The sequence below is a fragment of the Stegostoma tigrinum genome, chromosome 32 (genome assembly GCF_030684315.1).
Source record: "Stegostoma tigrinum isolate sSteTig4 chromosome 32, sSteTig4.hap1, whole genome shotgun sequence".
NCBI classification, from domain to species: domain Eukaryota; kingdom Metazoa; phylum Chordata; class Chondrichthyes; order Orectolobiformes; family Stegostomatidae; genus Stegostoma; species Stegostoma tigrinum.
In genome coordinates, this window is record NC_081385.1 from 8,430,859 (window position 1) to 8,454,101 (window position 23,243).

The 23,243-nt window shown below is 44.6% G+C and overlaps 1 protein-coding gene across 1 annotated transcript in view; it reads right to left on the reverse strand.

The window, feature by feature from the left end:
• The window catches only part of bace1 (beta-secretase 1), a 134,783-nt gene that overhangs the window by 24,204 nt on the left and 87,336 nt on the right, over positions 1–23,243 (reverse strand). Inside the window, exons 4-5 of the mRNA XM_048562131.2 lie at positions 2,722–2,859; positions 260–394 (exon numbers count right to left, since the gene is read on the reverse strand). Coding sequence (XP_048418088.1) covers positions 260–394; positions 2,722–2,859 — 273 coding nt within the window. The remainder of the gene's footprint in view (positions 1–259; positions 395–2,721; positions 2,860–23,243) is intronic.

Here is a 23,243-nt window from a genome sequence, read left to right on the forward strand (position 1 = left end):
GACTGCGTTATTGGTGTAGGGTTTGGCAGACCTTCTGAAAAAGCAGAGGCAGTGCACTCCCTCCCTGCCTTCTCAGGTAACAGAGGAGACAACTGACCTCCCTGATAAGATTCCACTCATTGACAATGTTCAGTCCCCTGTCATTAAATCACAAATTCATCGTATTCAAGTGAGGATATGTTCAGTCTCAGAATGTGACCACGCACTGTGCTTAGTTGAGTGTGTGGGTAAAGTATTTCAGTCCGTGGGACATTCTCACCTCCTTACAGTCCAGGTTCAGGTCCTGTCCGTTGATCTCAATCTTCACTATAATGACCTCATAGTACCACTCCTTTCTGATTGGCGTAAACCAGATGTTGCCCAGATAAAGAGAAGAGTCAATGCCACCAATTATCTACAACATGGTGGGAGAAATGGTTAAGAGCATTGCTAAGCCATGAGTAACCAACACATACTTCTTAAACATATCTGCAATTATTACTTCTAGCTACTTAGCAATCCTTGTTCCTTAGACAGTTGATATGGAAACTGATCAGAATTGATTTTAAGAACAAATGTAGGCCAGTCTGGCCCTTCATTCCTGTTTTACAACTCTATTAGATCTTGGCTGCTCTGTATCTTACACCCTCTAATCTGTGCAAAGTAAATGATCTCTAACTCCATTCCTGTTCTGGATACTGGATCAGCTGATATCAATCAAAGCCTAGAGTAGAAGAGAGTAAAAATTGGCCTTCCTTTGTCCGAGCTAATGAGAGAAGTCAATGTTGCTAACCTTGGTCTCCAGCTAGCACAGAAACCTGGTGAAGAGGGTCATAATCTCCCTCCAATCCATGGTCAACTAGTATCCAACAGCAGGGCTCACAGATAAACTGAACAAGCAATAGAGGGCAGCTGTCATCTGTGACGTTATTCCCCAATTGATGTCACCTTCTTCAGAAAATGAAATGCCCCTTGAGCCTGCTCCACTATTTAATATGATCATGGTTAATCTTCCACACAAGTCCACTTGCCCATCTGATCTTCAGAAACTTTGATTTTCTTAAAGCTGAAAAATCCATAAACCTCAGCCTTGAATATAATCAATGACTGAGTAGCCACCACCCTCTGGGGAAGAGAGCTGCAAATGTTCACAGCCCTCTGAGTGAAAGAAATCTCTTCTTACCTCAGCCTGAAATAAGTCATCCTCTATTTTCCTGAGACCATGAACCCAATGTCTACACTGTCCAGGCAAAAGATCCAGACTGTCAGTATTTACCCTGTAAAACCCTGGCAGAATCTAATATGTATCAATTCGATCAACTCTTACTGTTTGAAACTGCAAGGACTATGAGCCCGAGGGGCTGGTTAGTTTAGGTGGCTGAATGGTTAACTTGTAATACTGAGCAGAATGGGTTCACTTCCCACACCAGCTGAGATTACCATGAAGGGGTTTTCTTCGCAACCTCACCCCCTTGGCTGAGGTATAGTGCCCCTCAGGTTAAACCCTCACCACCAGTAGTTTATTTCTAATGAGAGACAGCTTTGGTGACTTCACCTATAAGCTCTTTCAACTCAATCTCCCCTCGTCCTCCAGCGCTCTCTTTCCAAGTAATGGTATCTGATGTGCAGAGACTAGCAGGCTAAAGACGCTAAATTTAAAAAACTTTTGGTCTGCTTCTTTAGAGGGTTGTGTTTAGAATTATAATCCAGCTTTATCTGAGAGGTGCGAACAGGTTTCAATGGGAGTCAACCGCAATTTCCATTTTCCTTTTGAGCTTCAAAACAGAGTTTTGTGTTTGACGTCTGCAACACATCATCAGGTGAAGGCTTCACCAGCGTTAGCTTATGGAATTTGACATATACAGAAGTACAAATTTTCTTGTCACGGAATATGAGACTTGCAGAAGATTCTGTTTTCAGTATCTTGACTGTTTTTCAAGTTGTGTTTTAGCAATTTTTTCAATGACAAGATCATATCTTATCAGGGAAGTCCAGGCAGTTATAATAATTCAAAAAATATTGAAAATATTCAACAGGTCCGGCAGCATTTGCAGAAAGAAACAGAATTAATGTTTCAGGTCAATGACATTTCTGTCACTCCACAAAGGCTGCCCGATCTGCTAATGTTTATGTTTCTTCATTCTCTCATGGGGTGTGGGCCTCGCTGGAAGGGTCAGCATTAATTGCCTGTCCCTAATTGCCCCTGAGCTGAGCAGCTCACTCAGCCGTTTCAGAGGGGAGATAAGAGCCAATCAGGTTGCTATGGATCTGGAGTTACATGTAGGCCAGATCAGATAAGGATGGCAGATTTCTTTCCTTAAAGGGCATTGGTGAACTAGGTGGACTTTTCTAACAATCAGTGAAAGTTTCATGGCCACTATTACCGAGACTAGCCTTCAATTCTGGATTAATGAATTCAATTTAAATTCTGCCAGCTACAATCGGATTTGAATTCATGTCCCCATTGTGTGACCATAGGCCTCTAGATTTTTCTTCCCACGATATTAATTAGCATTACTCCACAATCTCCTCCAAGCACTCCTGATATTTTTGTCTTTACTTCAGACTTTCAACATTCAACAGCATTTTTCCATTTCTAAGCTTCGGCTGCTCCTGGAGGAATAAGGAAGATTATTCCTGTTCACAGAACAATGGACCACTGAGGCATTTAACTGCCACCTGGGCCTAAACACAAAAGGGTGCAGGGGCTGTGGGAGAAGGGTGGGGGTTTGCTGCACTCACCATGCTCCCCCCCACAGACGATGCAGAGTCCGAGTCATTCAAAGAGAAGCCTGTTCCACAAAGCTGCAGCGAGAAGATGTTGGGCACTTGAGTCTGCTTCACCAGTGAGTCAAAAAATGGCTCCAAATTTTCATCGGGCTGTGGAGATATTAGGTCACTTTTGAGAATTTTGCCACCTATTTTTGATCTCAGCAAAACTGCTGCCTTTTTAAGTGAAGAACTTTTTGGGAGCAGGTATATCATGAGATCACTGTCCCCTGAGTACTGCGTCACAGCACCTGCATAAGAGAGTTTCCAAACAGCAATAAGGACTCCTCTGAAGGGAATAACACATTCTGAAACAGCTGTAGTAACACTAGATAATTGCAAGATATAAAACCAAAACTGCAAAAAATAATGTGCTCATGAAAATCTTGGGGAAGGAAAAAAGGAACTTAATTTCCAAAATCATCAACCATGTCTCCAATTTGGAAATGGCATTAAATATCAATGTAGCCAATGCAGACTTAGTTTCTTTCCTGTGTTATATATCGTGCAGTCTGCAATCTGATTGCGTTGACCCGGTTAGAATCAACCCATCGCAGCGACTCTGCAAATTTGGGGCAAAGTCACTCAGAAGTTGTCCAAGATTTGCAAACTCACTTTGATGGTCTGAAGGGTGAGAGGGAAAGTATTCAAGGTGAATGAGTTACTATTAATATGAAAATATCACAGACAAAAGCCTGTGGGAATTTTAAACCACCGGCATAGAGACCTGGCGTCATACAGCATTGAAGTAGCCCCTTTGGCCCTATGTGTCCATGCCAGTTAGGTTTCTGAAACTGAACTCATCTCAAGTGCCTGCTTTTGGCCAATATCCCTATAAACCTTTCCTATTCATGTACCTGTTCAAATGTCTTTTACAATGTTGTAACGAGCTGTCTCTACCTGCTCTGGCAGCTCGTTCCCTACACAAACCACCCTCACTGTGAAAAAGTTACATCTCAGGTCCTTTTTAAATCTTTCCCTTCACACCTTAAACCTTTGCCTTCTAGTTTTGGACTTCTGTACACTGGAGAAAAGACCTTAGCCCTCACGTCCTTTTTAAAACTTTCTCCTCTCACCTAAAAAATATGCCCCATAGTTTTGAACTATGCCACCTCAGAGAAAACACCCTCGCTATTTTCCTTATCTATGCCCCTCATGATTTTAAAAACCTCAATAAGGTCAGCTCTCCACCTCCTACACTCCAGTGAAACGAGTCCCAGCCTATCCAGCCTATTTTTAATCACTCAAACCTTCTATTCCTGGGAACAATGTTAAATCTTTTCTGAACTCTTTCCAATTTAATAATATCCTTCCTATAGAAGGGCAAACAGGACTCTACATGGTACTCCAGAAGAGGCCTCACTATTGTCCTGTATAACATGACATCCCAATTCCAATGCTCAAAGGTCTGAGCAACGAAAACATGTGCTAAGCACCTACTTAACCACCCTGTCTGCATATGATGCAAACTTCAAGCAATTATGTACTTGAACCTCTGGGTCTCTCTGTTATGCTACACTACCCAGGGTCCAACGCACACCTTTGGTATCACACTGTATTGCAGACCAGCCATCCAGCCAAATGAGCTAACCAACCCCTGACACAACTCTGAACATACAAAATAACCAATCATATCTCTCTATCATCTCAAGGATCTCAACCCTCTGCATGAAGGAATATTTCCTCGTCTCAATCCTTGCTCTTTATTCTGAGTCTGATACCCGCAATTCTAGACCTTTCAGCCAGAGGAAACAGTGTCTCAACATCTACCCTGCCAATCCTGCGAGAATCCATTTAAATGAGAGTTATTTCTTATGATTTCTAAACTCCATCAAGTTTTGGCCTATTCTACTCAATAAGACAATGCAGGAATTATTGAACTTCTGTTGAACCTCTCATCCCCTCCACCTCACCCCCATGGCAAGGTTAACCCTCCCCAGGAAAGGAGACCAAAACTGTCCACGTTAGCCCAAAAGCAGACACACTAAACCTCAATATAGTTGCAGTAAGACTTCCTTACACTTTTACTTTACTTACATCAAGGCTAAAGCACATTTTGCTTTCTGAGTTATTTGCTATGCTTTCATGTTAGCTTGCTGTGATTCATGGCCAATGGTCCCCAAATCTGTCTGAACACTAGGCTATAGATCTCTACCTTTTCTATCCATCATGGAGAGCTATTGATGAGAATCCAAGAAGGAATGCCATAGGAAAAGGCCATTTGTGCCACCATTCCTCACACTAGTCACAGTCTAAGCCATTATGACCTCTAATGCCACATGATTTAAGCCCTCAGGGAATGTTTGCTTCAGTAATGCTTTCTCATTCTTCAAAAGTGATCATCCCTCGTGATCTCTCCATCCTCAATCTCTATTCCACACTGATGAATGAAGAAGCCAATTGTGTTTGATTGTGTTTAATCTTAAATATTGTAAATGCAATTTAAAATGTTCTGAGCCAACTGCACATCTAAATAAATTGCAACAGATATAGTAGGAACTGCCGATGCTGGAGTCTGAGATAACTAGGTGTAGAGATGGATGAACACGGTAGGCCAGGCAGCATCAGAGGAGCAGGAAGGCTGACGTTTCTGGTCTGGACCCTTCTTCAGAAAAGACATTTCTGAAGAAGGGTCCAGACCTGAAACGTCAGCCTTCCTGCTCCTCTGATGCTGCCTGGCCTACTGTGTTCATCCAGCTCTTCACCTTGTTCTCTTAAATAAATTCCAATCTTTCTGCAGGAGTGATGACTGACATACATAACTAATCAAATACAATAGACTAAATAGTAAAGATAAGTCTGTCACATATGATTAATTCCCCTTTTTGTTGCATGCAATTTGTACCGTATAAGCCATAAAGCTGTGCTCATTGTGACATTCAGGGAACACAAAGCTCCAAGGCTTTGCTGCATCTGAATTCCACTGACTAGTCAGTTCAATCTTGCTGGAAACAAATGGGAACTTTTGCAAGGTTTTCAATGGGCCACACAAAACAGTTCAAGGGTTGCTGGAGAAGGGTTCAGGAGTTACAGGCAGTTGGAAAATGAAAGAAGGTGAGAGGGTCAGAAGCAGGCTTCTTGCAGAGAAGTGAGGTGTTCAGCTGGACTGTTGAGAAGCTACTGGATCTGTGAAGGTGGGACTTAGGGAGAGGAGCTGCTGACCAACTCTGCGCAGTTTGGAATCAGGACAACCCAACGCTGGAATCAAACCTGGGTCCCTGGTACTGTGAGACAGCAAAGTACCACCATGCCACCTGAGGGAGGGAGCTTCAAAGCTCGGTCTTTGACAGTGAAGAATTGAAACATCTTTTACAGTTGAAATGAGATTTGGTGACCCACGGTTTTATGACTGTATGAGGTTGGGGGAAGTCGATGGGAAATCCGTGCTTTTGATTGCATTGCTATCGACTGCATTCTGTGGAGTGCTCCACTGTGGAGGGTGGCATGGTGGCTCAGTGGTTGGCACTGCTGCCTCACAGTGCCAGAGATCTGGGCTCAGTTCCAGACTCAGGCAATTAGCTACATGGAGCTTGCACATTTTCCCCATGTCTGCATGGGTTTCCTACACATGTTCTGGTTTCCTCCCATAGTCCAAAGATGTGCAGGTCAGGTGGATTAGCTATGCTAAATTGCCTGTTGTGTCCAGGGAAGTGCAGGTTAAGCAGATTGGCCATGGTAAATGCAGGCTTATGGTAGGGGGTCTGCGTGGAATGGTCTTTGGAGGACTGATGTGGTCTTGATGGGTTGAATAGCCAGCTTCCACACTACAGAGTCTACAAAAAAAGTCAGCCAGTTTGTCTATTACCCACATTTAACTTAAATGTGGTTGCCTGGTGTGGAATCATAACACACTTCTCTCCTAACTTTAAACAAGCAAGGAAAACTTTTGGGAGACTCTTACTGAACTGTTATTTTTTACTGCTGAACATCTCGGTGGAACGTTTGAAGCAGCATGAAATTATGCAAATGTGAGCAGCTTATCTGCATGCCTTATTCTCAGTTTGATTTTTGCTTTCAAATAAATATCTGTAACATGAAAGGTTACCTTGGCAGAATTCCAACTCAGCTTAAACACGAACTTCAGATTCCAATTCTATGGGTTCACTGAAAATTTCCAACAATATTGTTTTGTGAAGCTTCTTTCAGCCGAAGGTTTTATTTATTCATTTATGAGACTTGGATGTTTCTTGTAAAGCCAATAGCAGTTGCCCATCCCCCAAGTGCCCTTGGGAAGGGAGTGGCGACCTTCCTTCCAGTGTCATTGCATAGGGCAATTACACCCACGGTACTGTTAGGAAGGGAGTTCCAGGATTTTGACCCAGTGAACAGTGATGAAGCAGCAAAATAGTCCCAAAATAGGATGGTGTGTGAGTTGGAGAGCAAACTGCGCATTGTGCTGTAGAGACGCAGATTTGGAAAGCGCAGCCAGTGAGTGCACTGGAGGGATTACAAAGAAAATTCACCAGGATGTTGCCTGAGATGGAGCATTTTAAGCAATGATGAGAGGCTGGATAAGCTCCAGTTGTTTGCTTTGGAGCTGAGAAGGTTGGGGGATTGTCAGCGGTGGTGGTGTGTAGCCTGATAGAGGTCTATAAAATCATAAAGAGGCCTGAACAGTGCGTATACAAAGCAAAAGCAGAAATTGCTGGAAATTATATGCAGGTCTGAAGCATCTGCGGAAGTTCTGAGGAGGGGGTCACTGGATCTAAAACATTAACTCTGATTTCTCTCCACAGATGCTCCCAGGCCTGCTTAGCATTTCCAGCAATTTCTGTTTTTGAATTCAGATACAGCATGTGAAAGGAAGCAAGTTTCAAACCAAAGGGAGATTCAGTCCTATTGGTGAAAATGCTTTTGTGATCTGAACACAAGATACTTGGAGAGGAATCCTAAACAGGTATCTCTGGCTAGTTTTCTTTGTCACTATATCCATCATGATTATTCTACAATGAAAACTGAAATTGCTGGAGAAACTCAGGCAGCACCTGTGGGAAGAGAGCAGAGTCAATGTTTCAAAAGGGTTAGGCCCGAAGCATTAGCTTTCCTGCTCCTCTGATGCTGCATGGCCTGCTGTGTTCATCCAGCTCCACAACATTTTATCAACGTTTCGAGACAAGTGACTCTTCATCAGAACTGTTAGTAGCTAGGAAAAAGCAGCTTTAATACTGAAGTCATTTCTTTTTGGGGGTTGGGTGGGGACGAAGGGAAAGCATGAAAGGATGGGAAGAGATGAAGCCCAGAGTGACAGAGAGGGATATGAAAGGGGCAGGTATACGAGGAGATAATGCTGCGCAGGTGCCGATGTTGGACTAGGGTGGAGAAAGTCAGAAGTCACACAACACCAGATTATAGTCCAACAGGCTTAGTTGAAATCACAAGCTTTCAGAGTGCTGTTCCTTTGTCAGGCCTGAAGTCAGGCTTCACAGCAGCACTCCACAAGCTTGCAATTTTAAATAAACCTGTTGGATCTTCGCCTGGTGCTGTGTGACTTCTGACTAAGGAGATAATGGATAGCAGACCAGAACAGAAGAAAAGCTCAATAAGGGATAATAAGAGCTAAGAGTGAAATGGTTTAGCTACGCTGAATGAAACCCATATAATGTGATAACAGGCCGAACAACATGTAAGAATGGGTTACGGTGCTAAAAGCAAAACTTGTCATAACAGGACCGAGGTGTGGAATAATGAAGGATGGAATCAGGCTGTAAAGTTACTGAACTTGATGCTGAGGCTGGAGGATCCCCAAGTGGAAAATGAGATGTTGCTCTTTGAGCTTGTGTTGATGCTCACCAGAACACTGCAGCAGGCCTGCGACAGAAATGTTGGTGTGGGAACATGCTGGTGTGTTGAAGGGTCAGGCAAATGGAAGCTGGGTCAATTTTTTGGACAGTGCGTAAGTGTTCTGCAAAGTTTCACCCAGCCTGAGTTTCGTCTCAATAAAAACTGAAAGAACTGTAGGTGCTGTAAATCAGGAACAAAAGCAGAAGTTGCTAGAAAAGCTCAGCAGGTCTGACAGAATCTGTGAAGAAAAATCAGAGTTCATGATTTGGGTCCAGTGACCCTTCCTCAGTTCTGCCCAGTGTAGAGGAGACCATATTGCGTACAGTGAATACAGTAGACCAGATTGAGTGGCGTGCAGATAAATCATTGCTTCACCTGGAAGGAGTATCTGGGACCATGGACCGTGAGGAAGGAAGAAGTAAAAGGGCAGATGTCACACATTCTGCGATGGCATAGGATGGTGCTGTTTGTTGGGAAGGTTTTGGGTGTGGGGAGGGAGTGTCTCGGAAAGCATGGTCCGTGTGGAATGTCGACAAGGGAGGGGAGGGGAATGTGTGTCTGGTTGTGGCATCCTGCTGGAGCTGATGTAAATGGTGGCTCACAATCCTTTGGACGTGGATGCTGATGGGTGCTGAGTAAATACCAGGGAGACTCTATTGCTGTTCTGGGAGGGAAGGGGACGGCTGAGGGCAGAAGTGTGGGACATCGGTCGAACACGGCTAACGGCCCTGTTGACTAGAGTGGTGGGGAATCTTTGGTACTGTGGGCAGGAAAAGGCAGAAACAATGGGTCTGTCCAGGTAGTCCTGTTTGCGGATTTTGGGGCAAAGGTAGAAGTGCGTTGTACAGGGTTGAGGGGTATCAGGGGGTGATCCCCAGATACAATGAAATTGGTGACAGTCGTGGACACATTGGCCTAATGCCTGATGGTGGGGTCAGGGTCCTGAGGGAGATGGGAGCGGGTGGCTGAGAGCTGGCACTCAGCATCTGAAATATAGAGCTCACTCCACCAGACAATAGTAGCAGCACCACCCTCAGCAGGCTTGATAACAAAGTTAGGGGTGGATTTCAGAGCATGGACTGCAGTTAGTTCAGAGGGAGATAGATTGGGATGGGTAAGGCAGGGGGACAAAGAAATTGAGGCAACCAATATCATGTTGGTAGTTCTCCATGAACTGGTTGAGCATTGGTAAAATGCCAGAGGGAGGGGTCCAGGTGGTCAGACAGTGGTGGAGGTGGGGAAGGGATCTGTGGGACAGGGAGAGGATTCTTGTCCAAAGAACTGGGTGCAGAGGTGACGAAAGATGAGTTCAACATCATGTTGCGCCCAACATTCATTGAGGTGGGGACACAGAGGGATAAAACTAAGACCTTTGCTGAGAACAAAATATTCAACATTGGAAAGCAGAAGGTCAGAAGAAGCAGTAAATACATGACACAGTGGGATCAAGAGAAAGGATATAGTCAGAGGTGAGGTGGTGGGGCAGAGACATTCCAGAGAGGTGTGGGTATCTTGTCCCAGCTGGCGTTCCTTGATAGCTGAAAGGAAGAGAGAAAGTTTCTTGTTAGAACATCAAACAAGCTAGAGGATGAAGTGGAACTTGGGGGGAGCAGGGCAGCTCTGAGCCAACGTGAGGCAATGCTGATGGAGACAGAGGTCGAGAGTGTGCATATGGCGACAGACGGTACTGAGTGTGGATCTCAGGATATGGCGAGAGCAGCTGTTTGAGGAGTGTTGTACATTATGGAGATACCTGTGATCCTGGGTGGATTCAAAACACAAGGGGTGAAGCTTAATCAGGATCCACGAGGGGTGAGCCTAAGCTGGGAGCAATCACGAAGGAACAAGATATGACTGTAGAAGTAAGCTTTGGCAAAGACTTTGAGAAATACTAGGAGAGAAAAGAAAAATAACGAAAGCAAACAAGAAGAAAGGTTAGAACTGAAATGCTGTTGGAAAGAGGAGCAGAACCTCTTCAAGGTGGAAGAGATGTGGCTGTGAGTTAAACACCGAAATAAAACAAAGAACTGTAGATGCTGGAGACCTGAAATAAAAACAGAAATTGCTGGAGAAACTCAGCAGGTCTGGCAGCATCTGTGTAAAGAGAGCAATTAATGTTTTGAATCTGAGTTGATTCATCAGAGTGAAAATTCTACATCTCTTGTTTTCATGGAATTATGCAGTATATTGCAAATTTCTTTTGTACAACACGTATCCATTGCTCTTCAATCATTTATGCAGCTTCCTGATTTGCAGTGGAAGAGACAGCTGCTAACTAGAATGAACCAGAAAGCTACATAAACAGCTTAAGAAGTTACTTATAGCTTTAAACGGATGTATGATGAGGACCTTTTACAGAAACAGGGCACTAACTTGTTAAACAGCTTCAAAACACAGGTTTGGAAGAGAATGAAAAGAATCAGTTGGACAGAAAAAGTAACAAAGGATGAAGCACCTTAGAGAGTTAATGAACACTGAAATTTGCTGGAAATACTACAAACAGGGAGTCTGGTCGATTACATCTTAAGATGAACTTGGGGTTGAAACAGATATGACAGAGAGAAGGTTTCAAGGTAGAAGTGAGAGAATATCCATGTTGGAATGCTACAAGGAAATTGCATTTTCAATGAATCATAAAATCCCTCGGAGTGGAAGCAGGCCATTTGGCCCGTCGACTCCATATCCACCCTCCGAAGAGCATCCCACCAAGACCCACCCAATACCCTAACCTCGAAACCCCACATTTTCCACAGCTAATCCATCTTACCTACACATCTCTGGACAATATGGGCAATTTAGCAAGGCCAATTCACCCAGCCTGCACTTCTTTCGACATTGGAATAGTGTAATTTATAAATTAAGAAAAGGACCAAAACAATAGAAATATTAATGGATAAGTAACATTGAAATAAAAACTGCTTTAAGCAAGAGTCATAGAATTTTTACAGCATGGAAAAAGGCCATTAGGCCCATTGTGTCTGCGCCCATCATCAAGCATCTATTTATTCTAACCCTATTTTCCAGCACACGGTATATAGCCTTGCATGTTATGGTGTTTTAAAGTGCCAATCAAATGCCTCTTAAATGTCTCTAACCCTATCACCTCTTTCAGGAGTGAGTTCCAGATACACACCACCATCCAGGTAAAAGAAATCCTCAAACTCCTTTAAAACTCCCAGTCCTTACCTTCAAATGGAGCCCCTTGCTTATTGATTCCTCTAATAAGAAGAATCCTTTCACCATATCTACCCTAACTATGCTCCTCATAACTTTTTACACCTCAATCAAGACACCCCCAAGTCTTCGGTGCTTGAGGGGAACCAACGCTAGCCTAATCAACCTGTTCAGAGATATTATTACACACATTTGGAGCAGGTGGGACTTGATCCCCATCCCTCACGGCTGAATCGCATTGAGATTGACCCTACAGAAACATTACAGAAACAATGTTGTCCTGGGTCTTTTGGAGTGCGCAGTATGTGCCAGTCCCTCAAAGATTGCTGCAAAGCATTAAAGGGGACAGGCAACATCCTGGTGAATCTCCTCTGCACCTTCTCCAACACAATCACATCCTCCCATGGATGTGGAGACTAGACTGCACACAGTGCTCCAACTCTGGCCTAGCTAACTGACCTCCCCAGCAAGATGCACGCATGCATTGCTGCACAGCATTCAGAGGTTGCTGCGCAGTGCAACAAAACGCTGCATACAAACCGACATCCCCTGAAACGCTGTGCAGCAATCTTCACTGCGCACTCAGAAAGATTCAGGACAACATTGTCTCTGTGATGTTTTTGTTGGATCAATCTCAAAGGGAAGCACCAAAAAAAACTTACAGTTTCAACCAGAACATCATCAATAAATTAATCCTAGCTCAAGTTTCCATAAAATTTTATTACTTTTCACAATATACATCCAGTTATAAAAATAATAAAAACCAAAACTAAACCTAATTCAATTCACTGACTCCCACACACTGGTACTGAAACTCAGCTGGGTGAGTTGGGGCTCAGTCCAGAGAAAAAAAAGAACAAAGCTACCTTACTCCCATAATAAAACATCTTATATAGCAGCACAAATAAAAAGACAGAAATTAACTCCCCATTGCGCCGATTTGTTTCTCTGCCATCTCCTAGTTTCTTCTGTCCTAAATCTTTTGCCCCCAGCTTCTCTCTTTTCCCATAGCACCTGATGGATTTCTCTTACTCATCCCTGCTCCCACCCCCTTCCACCATGGCACGTCCCCAACACTCCCTGGTTTGTTTTACTCTCTCCTGCTCACTCTCCTACTTTATGTTTCTGCCTCTCAGGACTTGAGGAAATTGCAAGCAATTTCCATTGGCTCTCACACCATTATATTCACAAACAGCAGTGTGCTTCCATATAATGGGTGGGGATGCGGTACTTGAAGGTGTGGTTACAAGGCATCACATCCAGGGTACTGTACATGAATACACAATGCACACTAGGACCGTACCTCCAGAGTTGCCAACAGCAACACTTGGGAGACTATTCTGATGACTCTCACCCAGAAGAACAATATGGGGAATCCTCAGTCCTGACCCATGGCTGGCAGCCATGGTTTTAACTGACTTGGGGCCCCATAAACTTTCTCTGAACCTCTTGAGTTCTTTACCTCCCATTCCAGAAAACCCAATGCTTTTGATTACCTGCTCCATTATCTCCATGAGGTGCCACATAAACGAATGCTGTTTGTGAGCTATCTCAGAATATTTTACAGTCCTAAACATGTAAGGTAAATGGAAGGTGTTGATTATAAAAACAAAAGAATTCTCATTCATTTGATTTTCCTGGCTGCATCTATCTTACAGCTAATCTGATGACTATTTAATATTATTTTGCCACCATGAATAAACATCTCTATATTTCTTTGGCAATTATATATTGCTTTAATTCTTTCTCTGATGCTTCAGTTGAGCTTGGAGTCTGACTGAAGAGTTTGTTTTAAGCATCTAATGGTTGCTGTTTGAAAGAGTAATCAGCCAGCATTAAAACCAATAGAATTATAGCAATTGTTATGACCAGATCCTGATTGAATAATGACTTTTAAAACAAACTTTTATAGCAAGTAGATTTGTTTTATTGAACAAATATCTCTCCAATATTATCTAGATGTCAGTCAGAAGTCCAACTAAGCTACCTTCCCTATAAAACAATATATCATGGAAGCGGTTCGTGAGTTGTAAAATATTGGTTCTAATGCAGCAACACTAAGGATAATAATTCATGTGAATTTTTTAGTTTCGGGGGAATTGTTTGTTGCATACAATGCTTCTAAATTTGTCCTTGTGACTTCTCTCGCTTCCAACCTGCCCTCCTCTACTGTTTTTCCATGAACTGTATTGATTCCTTTCATTACTCCAGAAATTGGATTTTGTCTGTCTTCATCCTATCTTAATGACAATAGATTTAGCTTCTTCCACTTCTGCTAACATTTCAATGATTTTTTTTAAATTCAAAGGTTGTGGATATCGCTGGTAATACGTGCGTTTATTGGCCAATGGGCAGTTAAGACCAGCATCTAGCCCAGACTAGGTAAAGATGGCAGATTTTCTTTCAACAGGATGTAAGCTTTTACAACAACTGGCACAAAGTTAATTTTTCATTCAAGTGTTATTGAAGTAAAGTTTCACCATGTGCTGTGGTGGGATTTGAACGTTCCCATAAAGCAAGAGCCAGTAAGAACTGCCGATGCTAAAGTCAGAGATAACACAGTGTGGCGCTGGAGGAGCACAGCGGGCCAGGCAGCATCAGAGGAGTAGGAAAGCTGATGTTCCGGTTTCGGGGCCCTTCGTTAGAAAAAAGAGCTTCCATAGCCGGCAACATCCTGGTAAATCTCTTCTGAACCCTTTTTTTTCTGAAGAAGAGTAATCCCAGTACCATGGTACCAATCAGTAGTTGAGCATTAAACACTCAGAAAAGAAAAAAGAATGGTTTGCATTTTAATAGAAACTTTCACAAAGATGTCGCAAAGTATTTTATGGCCAATGGAGTGCTTTTGATGTATAATCACTGTTTTACTGTAAGAGGCAGAACAGGTATTTTATGCATTGTTGTTAATAACATCTGTGGGGTCAAACTGTATTTAGTCTCCCAAGTACTTTTCCTTGTGTCTATCAAATGTCCTGCAAGAGCCTTTTATTCATAGTGTCGTACCCATACATTTGCCCACTATCTCTTCCAATTCTTTCCACATAATCAAGTCACTGACACAACATAACAACATTAAACATCATCACTGCATCTCCTCCTGAGCTAGATCCCTGGAGGCTAACTTCCAATAGATGCTCCTGAGGCAACTCAGAGGCATCGCTATTTTGAGAGGCATCATTTTAGAAAGCTAAGCAGGCAAATGTCTTCCAAGCAAAGCCCTCTGGCTTCATTGTACCTCCCCAAAACCATAACCACACATCCCCCCCCCCCAGGCCCACCCCACCCCCACCACCCTCCTACGACTACCACCCAGTCTGGGAGAACATCTCCATACAGCAGGTACTGCTCCATTGCTGGCAGATTGCTCACAAACCTAACTGCCTCAAATTAAAGCCTTAAAAATACATGATAATAAAATGTGAGGCTGGATGAACACAGCAGGCCAAGCAGCATCTCAGGAGCACAAAAGCTGACGTTTCGGGCCTAGACCCTTCATCAGAGAGGGGGATGGGGGGAGGGAACTGGAATAAATAGGGAGAGAGGGGGAGGCGGACCGAAGATGGAGAGTAAAGAAGATAGGTGGAGAGCGTGTAGGTGGGGAGGTAGGGAGGGGATAGGTCAGTCCAGGGAAGACGGACAGGTCAAGGAGGTGGGATGAGGTTAGTAGGTAGCTGGGGGAGCGGCTTGGGGTGGGAGGAAGGGATGGGTGAGAGGAAGACCCGGTTAGGGAGGCAGAGACAGATTGGACTGGTTTTGGGATGCAGTGGGTGGGGGGGAAGAACTGGGCTGGTTGTGTGGTGCAGTGGGGGGAGGGGATGAACTGGGCTGGTTTAGGGATGCAGTAGGGGAAGGGGAGATTTTGAAACTGGTGAAGTCCACATTGATACCATATGGCTGCAGGGTTCCCAGGCGGAATATGAGTTGCTGTTCCTGCAACCTTCGGGTGGCATCATTGTGGCAGTGCAGGAGGCCCATGATGGACATGTCATCAAGAGAATGGGAGGGGGAGTGGAAATGGTTTGCGACTGGGAGGTGCAGTTGTTTGTTGCGAACTGAGCGGAGGTGTTCTGCAAAGTGGTCCCCAAGCCTCCGCTTGGTTTCCCCAATGTAGAGGAAGCCGCACCGGGTACAGTGGATGCAGTATACCACATTGGCAGATGTGCAGGTGAACCTCTGCTTAATGTGGAATGTCATCTTGGGGCCTGGGATGGGGGTGAGGGAGGAGGTGTGGGGACAAGTGTAGCATTTCCTGCGGTTGCAGGGGAAGGTGCCGGGTGTGGTGGGGTTGGAGGGCAGTGTGGAGCGAACAAGGGAGTCACGGAGAGAGTGGTCTCTCCGGAAAGCAGACAGGGGAGGGGATGGAAAAATGTCTTGGGTGGTGGGGTCGGATTGTAAATGGCGGAAGTGTCGGAGGATAATGCGTTGTATCCGGAGGTTGGTAGGGTGGTGTGTGAGAACGAGGGGGATCCTCTTGGGGCGGTTGTGGCGGGGGCGGGGTGTGAGGGATGTGTCGCGGGAAATGCGGGAGACGCGGTCAAGGGCGTTCTCAATCACCGTGGGGGGAAAGTTGCGGTCGTTAAAGAACTTGGACATCTGGGATGTGCGGGAGTGGAATGTCTTATCGTGGGAGCAGATGCAGCGGAGGCGGAGGAATTGGGAATAGGGGATGGAATTTTTGCAGGAGGGTGGGTGGGAGGACGTGTATTCTAGGTAGCTGTGGGAGTCGGTGGGCTTGAAATGGACATCAGTTACAAGCTGGTTGCCTGAGATGGAGACTGAGAGGTCCAGGAAGGTGAGGGATGTGCTGGAGATGGCCCAGGTGAACTGAAGGTTGGGGTGGAAGGTGTTGGTGAAGTGGATGAACTGTTCGAACAGTTCATCCACTTCACCAACACCTTCCACCCCAACCTTCAGTTCACCTGGGCCATCTCCAGCACATCCCTCACCTTCCTGGACCTCTCAGTCTCCATCTCAGGCAACCAGCTTGTAACTGATGTCCATTTCAAGCCCACCGACTCCCACAGCTACCTAGAATACACGTCCTCCCACCCACCCTCCTGCAAAAATTCCATCCCCTATTCCCAATTCCTCCGCCTCCGCCGCATCTGCTCCCACGATAAGACATTCCACTCCCGCACATCCCAGATGTCCAAGTTCTTTAAGGACCGCAACTTTCCCCCCACGGTGATTGAGAACGCCCTTGACCGCGTCTCCCGCATTTCCCGCGACACATCCCTCACACCCCGCCCCCGCCACAACCGCCCCAAGAGGATCCCCCTCGTTCTCACACACCACCCTACCAACCTCCGGATACAACGCATTATCCTCCGACACTTCCGCCATTTACAATCCGACCCCACCACCCAAGACATTTTTCCATCCCCTCCCCTGTCTGCTTTCCAGAGAGACCACTCTCTCCGTGACTCCCTTGTTCGCTCCACACTGCCCTCCAACCCCACCACACCCGGCACCTTCCCCTGCAACCGCAGGAAATGCTACACTTGTCCCCACACCTCCTCCCTCACCCCCATCCCAGGCCCCAAGATGACATTCCACATTAAGCAGAGGTTCACCTGCACATCTGCCAATGTGGTATACTGCATCCACTGTACCCGGTGCGGCTTCCTCTACATTGGGGAAACCAAGCGGAGGCTTGGGGACCGCTTTGCAGAATACCTCCGCTCAGTTCGCAACAAACAACTGCACCTCCCAGTCGCAAACCATTTCCACTCCCCCTCCCATTCTCTTGATGACATGTCCATCATGGGCCTCCTGCACTGCCACAATGATGCCACCCGAAGGTTGCAGGAACAGCAACTCATATTCCGCCTGGGAACCCTGCAGCCATATGGTATCAATGTGGACTTCACCAGTTTCAAAATCTCCCCTTCCCCTACTGCATCCCTAAACCAGCCCAGTTCATCCCCTCCCCCCACTGCACCACACAACCAGCCCAGCTCTTCCCCCCCACCCACTGCATCCCAAAACCAGTCCAACCTGTCTCTGCCTCCCTAACCGGGTCTTCCTCTCACCCATCCCTTCCTCCCACCCCAAGCCGCACCCCCAGCTACCTACTAACCTCATCCCACCTCCTTGACCTGTCCGTCTTCCCTGGACTGACCTATCCCCTCCCTACCTCCCCACCTACACGCTCTCCACCTATCTTCTTTACTCTCCATCTTCGGTCCGCCTCCCCCCCTCTCCCTATTTATTCCAGTTCCCTCCCCCCATTCCCCTCTCTGATGAAGGGTCTAGGCCCGAAACGTCAGCTTTTGTGCTCCTGAGATGCTGCTTGGCCTGCTGTGTTCATCCAGCCTCACATTTTATTATCTTGGAATCTCCAGCATCTGCAGTTCCCATTATCCCTTAAAAATACATGTTGGCTGCCCACCACCAGATCCAAGGCATCAGATCCAAGTCTAAGGCCACCCCTGGAAAGTTGCCTGCTAGAAAGTCATCCCGATACTTCTCCCACCTGTTTTCCTCGCCCTGCCAGATCTAACATGTTGGAACTGGGAAAATGCAGCCCTACATTATTTTTATTAACTTCACTTGACTTCCTCAACCTGCTTCAGTGCATGAAGACAAAGACCACATTCCTGTGTTAGTTCAAGTACAGTCTCTGAAGGCACTTTATGTACTTTAAGGAGCATGGGTTAAAAAATAACTGTGTTTATTCATTTCCTACCTCTTGACTCTGAGGGAGGAAACCAAGTAACCATTATAAGAAAACGATCACAGGACAATTCAAATAGAAATGTCAACAGCAGGCAAACATTAAGATTGATTTTTGTGATGAGTAAGAGCGATACAGTCAGCCAACTGACCAAAACACAGGCTGTTGCTCACGTGTTCAAGTCAATGTGGGTCACTCCTAATGAGTGGCATTTGATTTCCCTGGTTTGTAGCACCAGAAATCAACTTCTGTTACAAGATAGCCAACTGCTACATTCACACACACACACACACACACACGCACACACACACACAGACACACACACACACACACACACACACACACAGACACATGCACACACACGCACGCGCACACACACACACACACACACACACACACACACACACACACACACACACAAACGCCCCCCCCCCCACACACACACATACAAACCCCCACGCGCGTGCACGAACACACACACACACACACACACACACACACACACACACACACACACACAAACACACACAGCATTCTGCTTCAAGTAACAGGACTGGGAAATTTGATTTGGTATCTATAAATGAAGATTAACTATTATAATTTTATTAGTGAAGCAGCTAATTCCTAGTAGCTAGGATTAACTGTTTTCACAAAAGGTTATTAATTATGAATGAGTCATGAATCCAATCTTGTTTATTTAAAATATTTCTTCTATGCATCAAAGATTAAAACCTTTCTCGAAGAATTTGTTTCTCTGTTAATTTTCTTTCCCCCTTTTTCAGAAGCTGCTGACCTTCTCCGGCATGTTATTAAAGGAGCAGATAATCTATTACCCCAGCGCTTCAATCAAATCCTTCTTCTTCATGTTGTGAGTCACAACAGAAAATTGAAGCAGGGTATTCATCCTGAGCAGATTATGCAGCCAGAGTTCTATCCTATCCCAGTCTGAAATGCACACACTTCCAGCAGGAATGGTCTGAGAAGATTAGGCTTAGGATCTCTAGTTATTTTGGTTTGCTCTTCCTGACCTGACGGTTTTGACCACTTTCACCTCTGAATCATAATCTCCAGAATCATATCCCATTCCAGAGACCTGAACACATCATCAAGGCTGAGTTCAATCCAGTTCTGAGGATGATATAGTTGACCCAAAACATTAACTCTGATTTCTCTCCACAGACACTGCCAGACCTGCTGAGCTTTTCCAGCAATGTCCATATTTGTTTCTGATTTACAGCATTTGCAGTTCTTTTGTGCAGTGCTGAGGGAGTGTCGCACTGCTGCAGGTGCTATATTTCAGATGAGACGGTAAACCAAAGCCCAGTCTTGGCCTATGTAATGTAAATGTGCAGGAGTCACTTTATGCACAGCAAGTCCTCACAAACAACAATGTGATAATGGCCAGATAATGTATTTTAGTGATGTTGGTCGAGGTATACATTTCAGACAGGACATCTCAGAGCACTCCCCTGCTCTGTTTCAATGGAGAACATAAGTACTAAGAGCAAGAGTAGGCCATTAAGCCCCTTGGATCTGCTCTTCCATTTGATATGATCATGGCGGACCTCATCTCCACTTTCTTGCCCGCTCTCCATCACCCTTTAACACATTATTCATTAGAAATATATCTATCTCCTCTTTAAAAGTACTCAACGTCCCGATATCCACGACACATTGCGGCAGCAAATCCCACAGACTCATGAGTCTTTGAGGGAAGAGATTTCTCCTCATTTCTGTTTTAAATCTGCTATCCCTTATCCTAAATTGCTCCACGTGCAGAAACATGCTTTCCATGTCAGCTTTGTCAGTCCCCTTTATCAAACAGTGCCCTGACATCTTTCATAGCTGTCTGAGAGAACTGACAGAGCCTCAGTTTAAAATGAAAAGGCAGCATCTCTGAGAACCCAACACTCTCCCACTACTACAGTAGGGCATCAGCCTTAACTTTTTCACTTAAGTTAGAGGTTCTTTCCTAATCAAATGTGGTACTACTCACCTCTGGAGCAGGTAGAACTTCAGCCTGAGATCTCCTGGCTCAGGGGTCAGGTCACTACCACAGCAGTACAAGCACTCTTGTGATCCAAAGGGAGACATGAATTTTCTGATTTGGAAGTGAACATACTGTTCACTGGCCCTTAGCTCAAATGACAGAGATTGTCGTGCTATTTGCAGCAAAGCTGTAGGGTTTCTCATCTGGTTCCTTGGTTAATATTAATCCTGCAATTAACGTTACTAAAACAAATTATTTTGTTACCCAATATTGCTATTTGTGGGAACATGCTGTGTGCAAATTGGCGGCCATGTTTCCTACTTTGCAAAAGTGACTACAATTCAAATTAACTGAAGTGACTGTTAAGTGTCTTAAAATATCCTGTGATTGTGAATGGCACCACATAAATGCACAGTTTTCCCTTACACGATCACTTCCACTATAGAAACTGCCTAAACAGAATGAACTATAGATTAGAAGCAGTATCTCCACAATAGCTGCAGTAGGTACAGGCTCAGTGGTTAACACTGCCGCCTCACAGCACCAGGGACCTGGTCTGATTCCACGATTCCACCCTCGGACAACTGTCTGCGTGGAGTTTGCACATTCTTCCTGAATCTGCGTGGGTTTCCCCTGGATGTTCCAGTTTCCTCCCACAGTCCAAAGATGTGCAGGTTAGGTGGATTGGCCATGGAAAATATAGGGTAGGGACTGAGTGGGATGCTCGTTGGTGGGTTGGTGTGGACTTGATGGGATGAACGGTCTGCTTCTACACTCCAGGGATCCTATAATCTGAGGGTAGTCAGAATGGGAGCTGTTCCACTCCTGTTATGCAAGAAGGAATATGGGCCAAATGCTGGCAAATGGGATTAGATCTACCTAGCATATCTAGTTGGCACGAATGAGTTGGACTGAAGGGCCTGTTTCTGTGCTGTGCACCTCCATGACTCTAAAGCAATTTGTTTCGTTGATTAAACTAAAAGTGAATGGGGTTCACAAGATCAAAAAATTATAAACATTTTTTTATCAGCTCTGTACTTCCTAATAGTCATGATTAACTGTTCTATAAATAACATGGAATAAATGATTGGTAGGAAATGATTACTAAGCTCCAAGTTAATTGAAAGCCTTGAGATGTTATAAATGGAGAGAATTCCTAATGAACTACTTAGTAAGTAAACTAGTCCCGAGGATCTTTTTACATTTTTCAAGTAGCTGTTTGTGTTGGAACCTTAGGTTGAGAAATAAAATTACAAATTAATACATAGCATTTACACCACTCAAGCAAGCAATCCCCACAGCAGTAACTACACCCCATAAAGTCTTCTCTTCTCAACATATCCTATTTCTCTCTCTCTTCCACTGCCTTACAATATTTTCTCTTAAGATCTGTGCATGCTATTCTTCTTAACCACCCATTGTGATTGCAAGTCCTGCATTCTCTCCACACTCTTCAGTAAAGAAGCTTTTCCTGAATTCCCAATTAGAATCATTGAATGGGAAAAAGCCATTCAACCCAGTGAGTTTGCACCAACCCTCCTAAGGGCATCCCATCCAGACCCAAACCCTCCCTAGCTCTATTCCTGTTACCCTGCATTTCCAATGGTTAATCCAAATAGCCTGCACATCTCTAAAGACAACAGGACAATTTAGCATAGCCAATCCACCTAACTTGCAAATCTTTGGACAGGGGGGAAGAAAGCAGAGCACCCAGTAGAAACAGGGAGAATGTCAAAACTCCACATTGTCACCCAAGGCTGGAATTGAGCCTGGGTCACTGGCTCTGTGAGGCAGCAGTGTTCCCCACTGTGCCACCACTACTAAAACAAAAACTATCCCAGCAATGTTCAATAAATGCCAGGAAAATAGTGGAATGGCTCAGGAAAGAGAGACTGCGACTGGGTGTGAAGGATGTGGTCAGGAGAGATGGGTTGGCTTGTCCCCAAATTGATGGGCTGAGATTTCTCTCCTCGCCTGCTTGCATCTTCTGCCCTTGGAAGTGAGAAACTTTAAATGCAGCCTGAGGCTGTGTGAGTGGTTGGTTTCATGGGAGTTATTGTCATGAGTCGGTGGAAGTGTTTGCTCATGCAGTGCAGTGTTAGCCTAACGGTCGCTGTGGAATCATGACCAAGCATGACGTTCACTCAATGTCAGATTTCTTGATACTCAGCCTCAGACAGGGAATCATCTTCATTATTGGTGATTGATGGAAATAATTGCTTGCCTAGCAAGCTCAGACCATATATCTGTCTCCTTCACTTTAGGAAATGCATTCAACTTGATATATATTCTTATTAATAAAATAATTACAGCTGTTTATTATATTCCAATTCTTCAGGAACAGCTAAGTGCTTTACTCTCACCTTGTCAAGCTAGACGGACAGCTAAATGGGTAATTTCATTGCTGTCAGCCATAGTGCATTAGACAGCTACATGGGTCTTTCATTGCTTTCAGCTGTATCTGCATAGCCAACGAAATAGGGCCCTTTCATGCTGTTAATTATGACAGCATGGGCAGCTGAATGGGTTGCTTTTACACTATCAATTTTTGACAAAAGGCAAAAAACAATTACCAGCCCATGCCATTTGCAGTCTTGTCCTAAACCATACGCAGCCCCATTTAATTCATCTCCTCGCAACTCTCATTAAAATGTAAAACCAAGGTGTGACCTTCAACAAAATGATAGAGAGAGCCCTGAGTTCATCCCTTCAGTAAATTAGTTAAGTTTATGAGACATTTACAATATTTTTCCTCCTTATTTACACTGGCAGATTGCAAACTGAAAATCCGCAAAGATTAATATAGAATAAGATTGCAAATATCATCGTAAAAATGAACAATTCTATAAACACTCAGAGATAGCAAGAACTGCA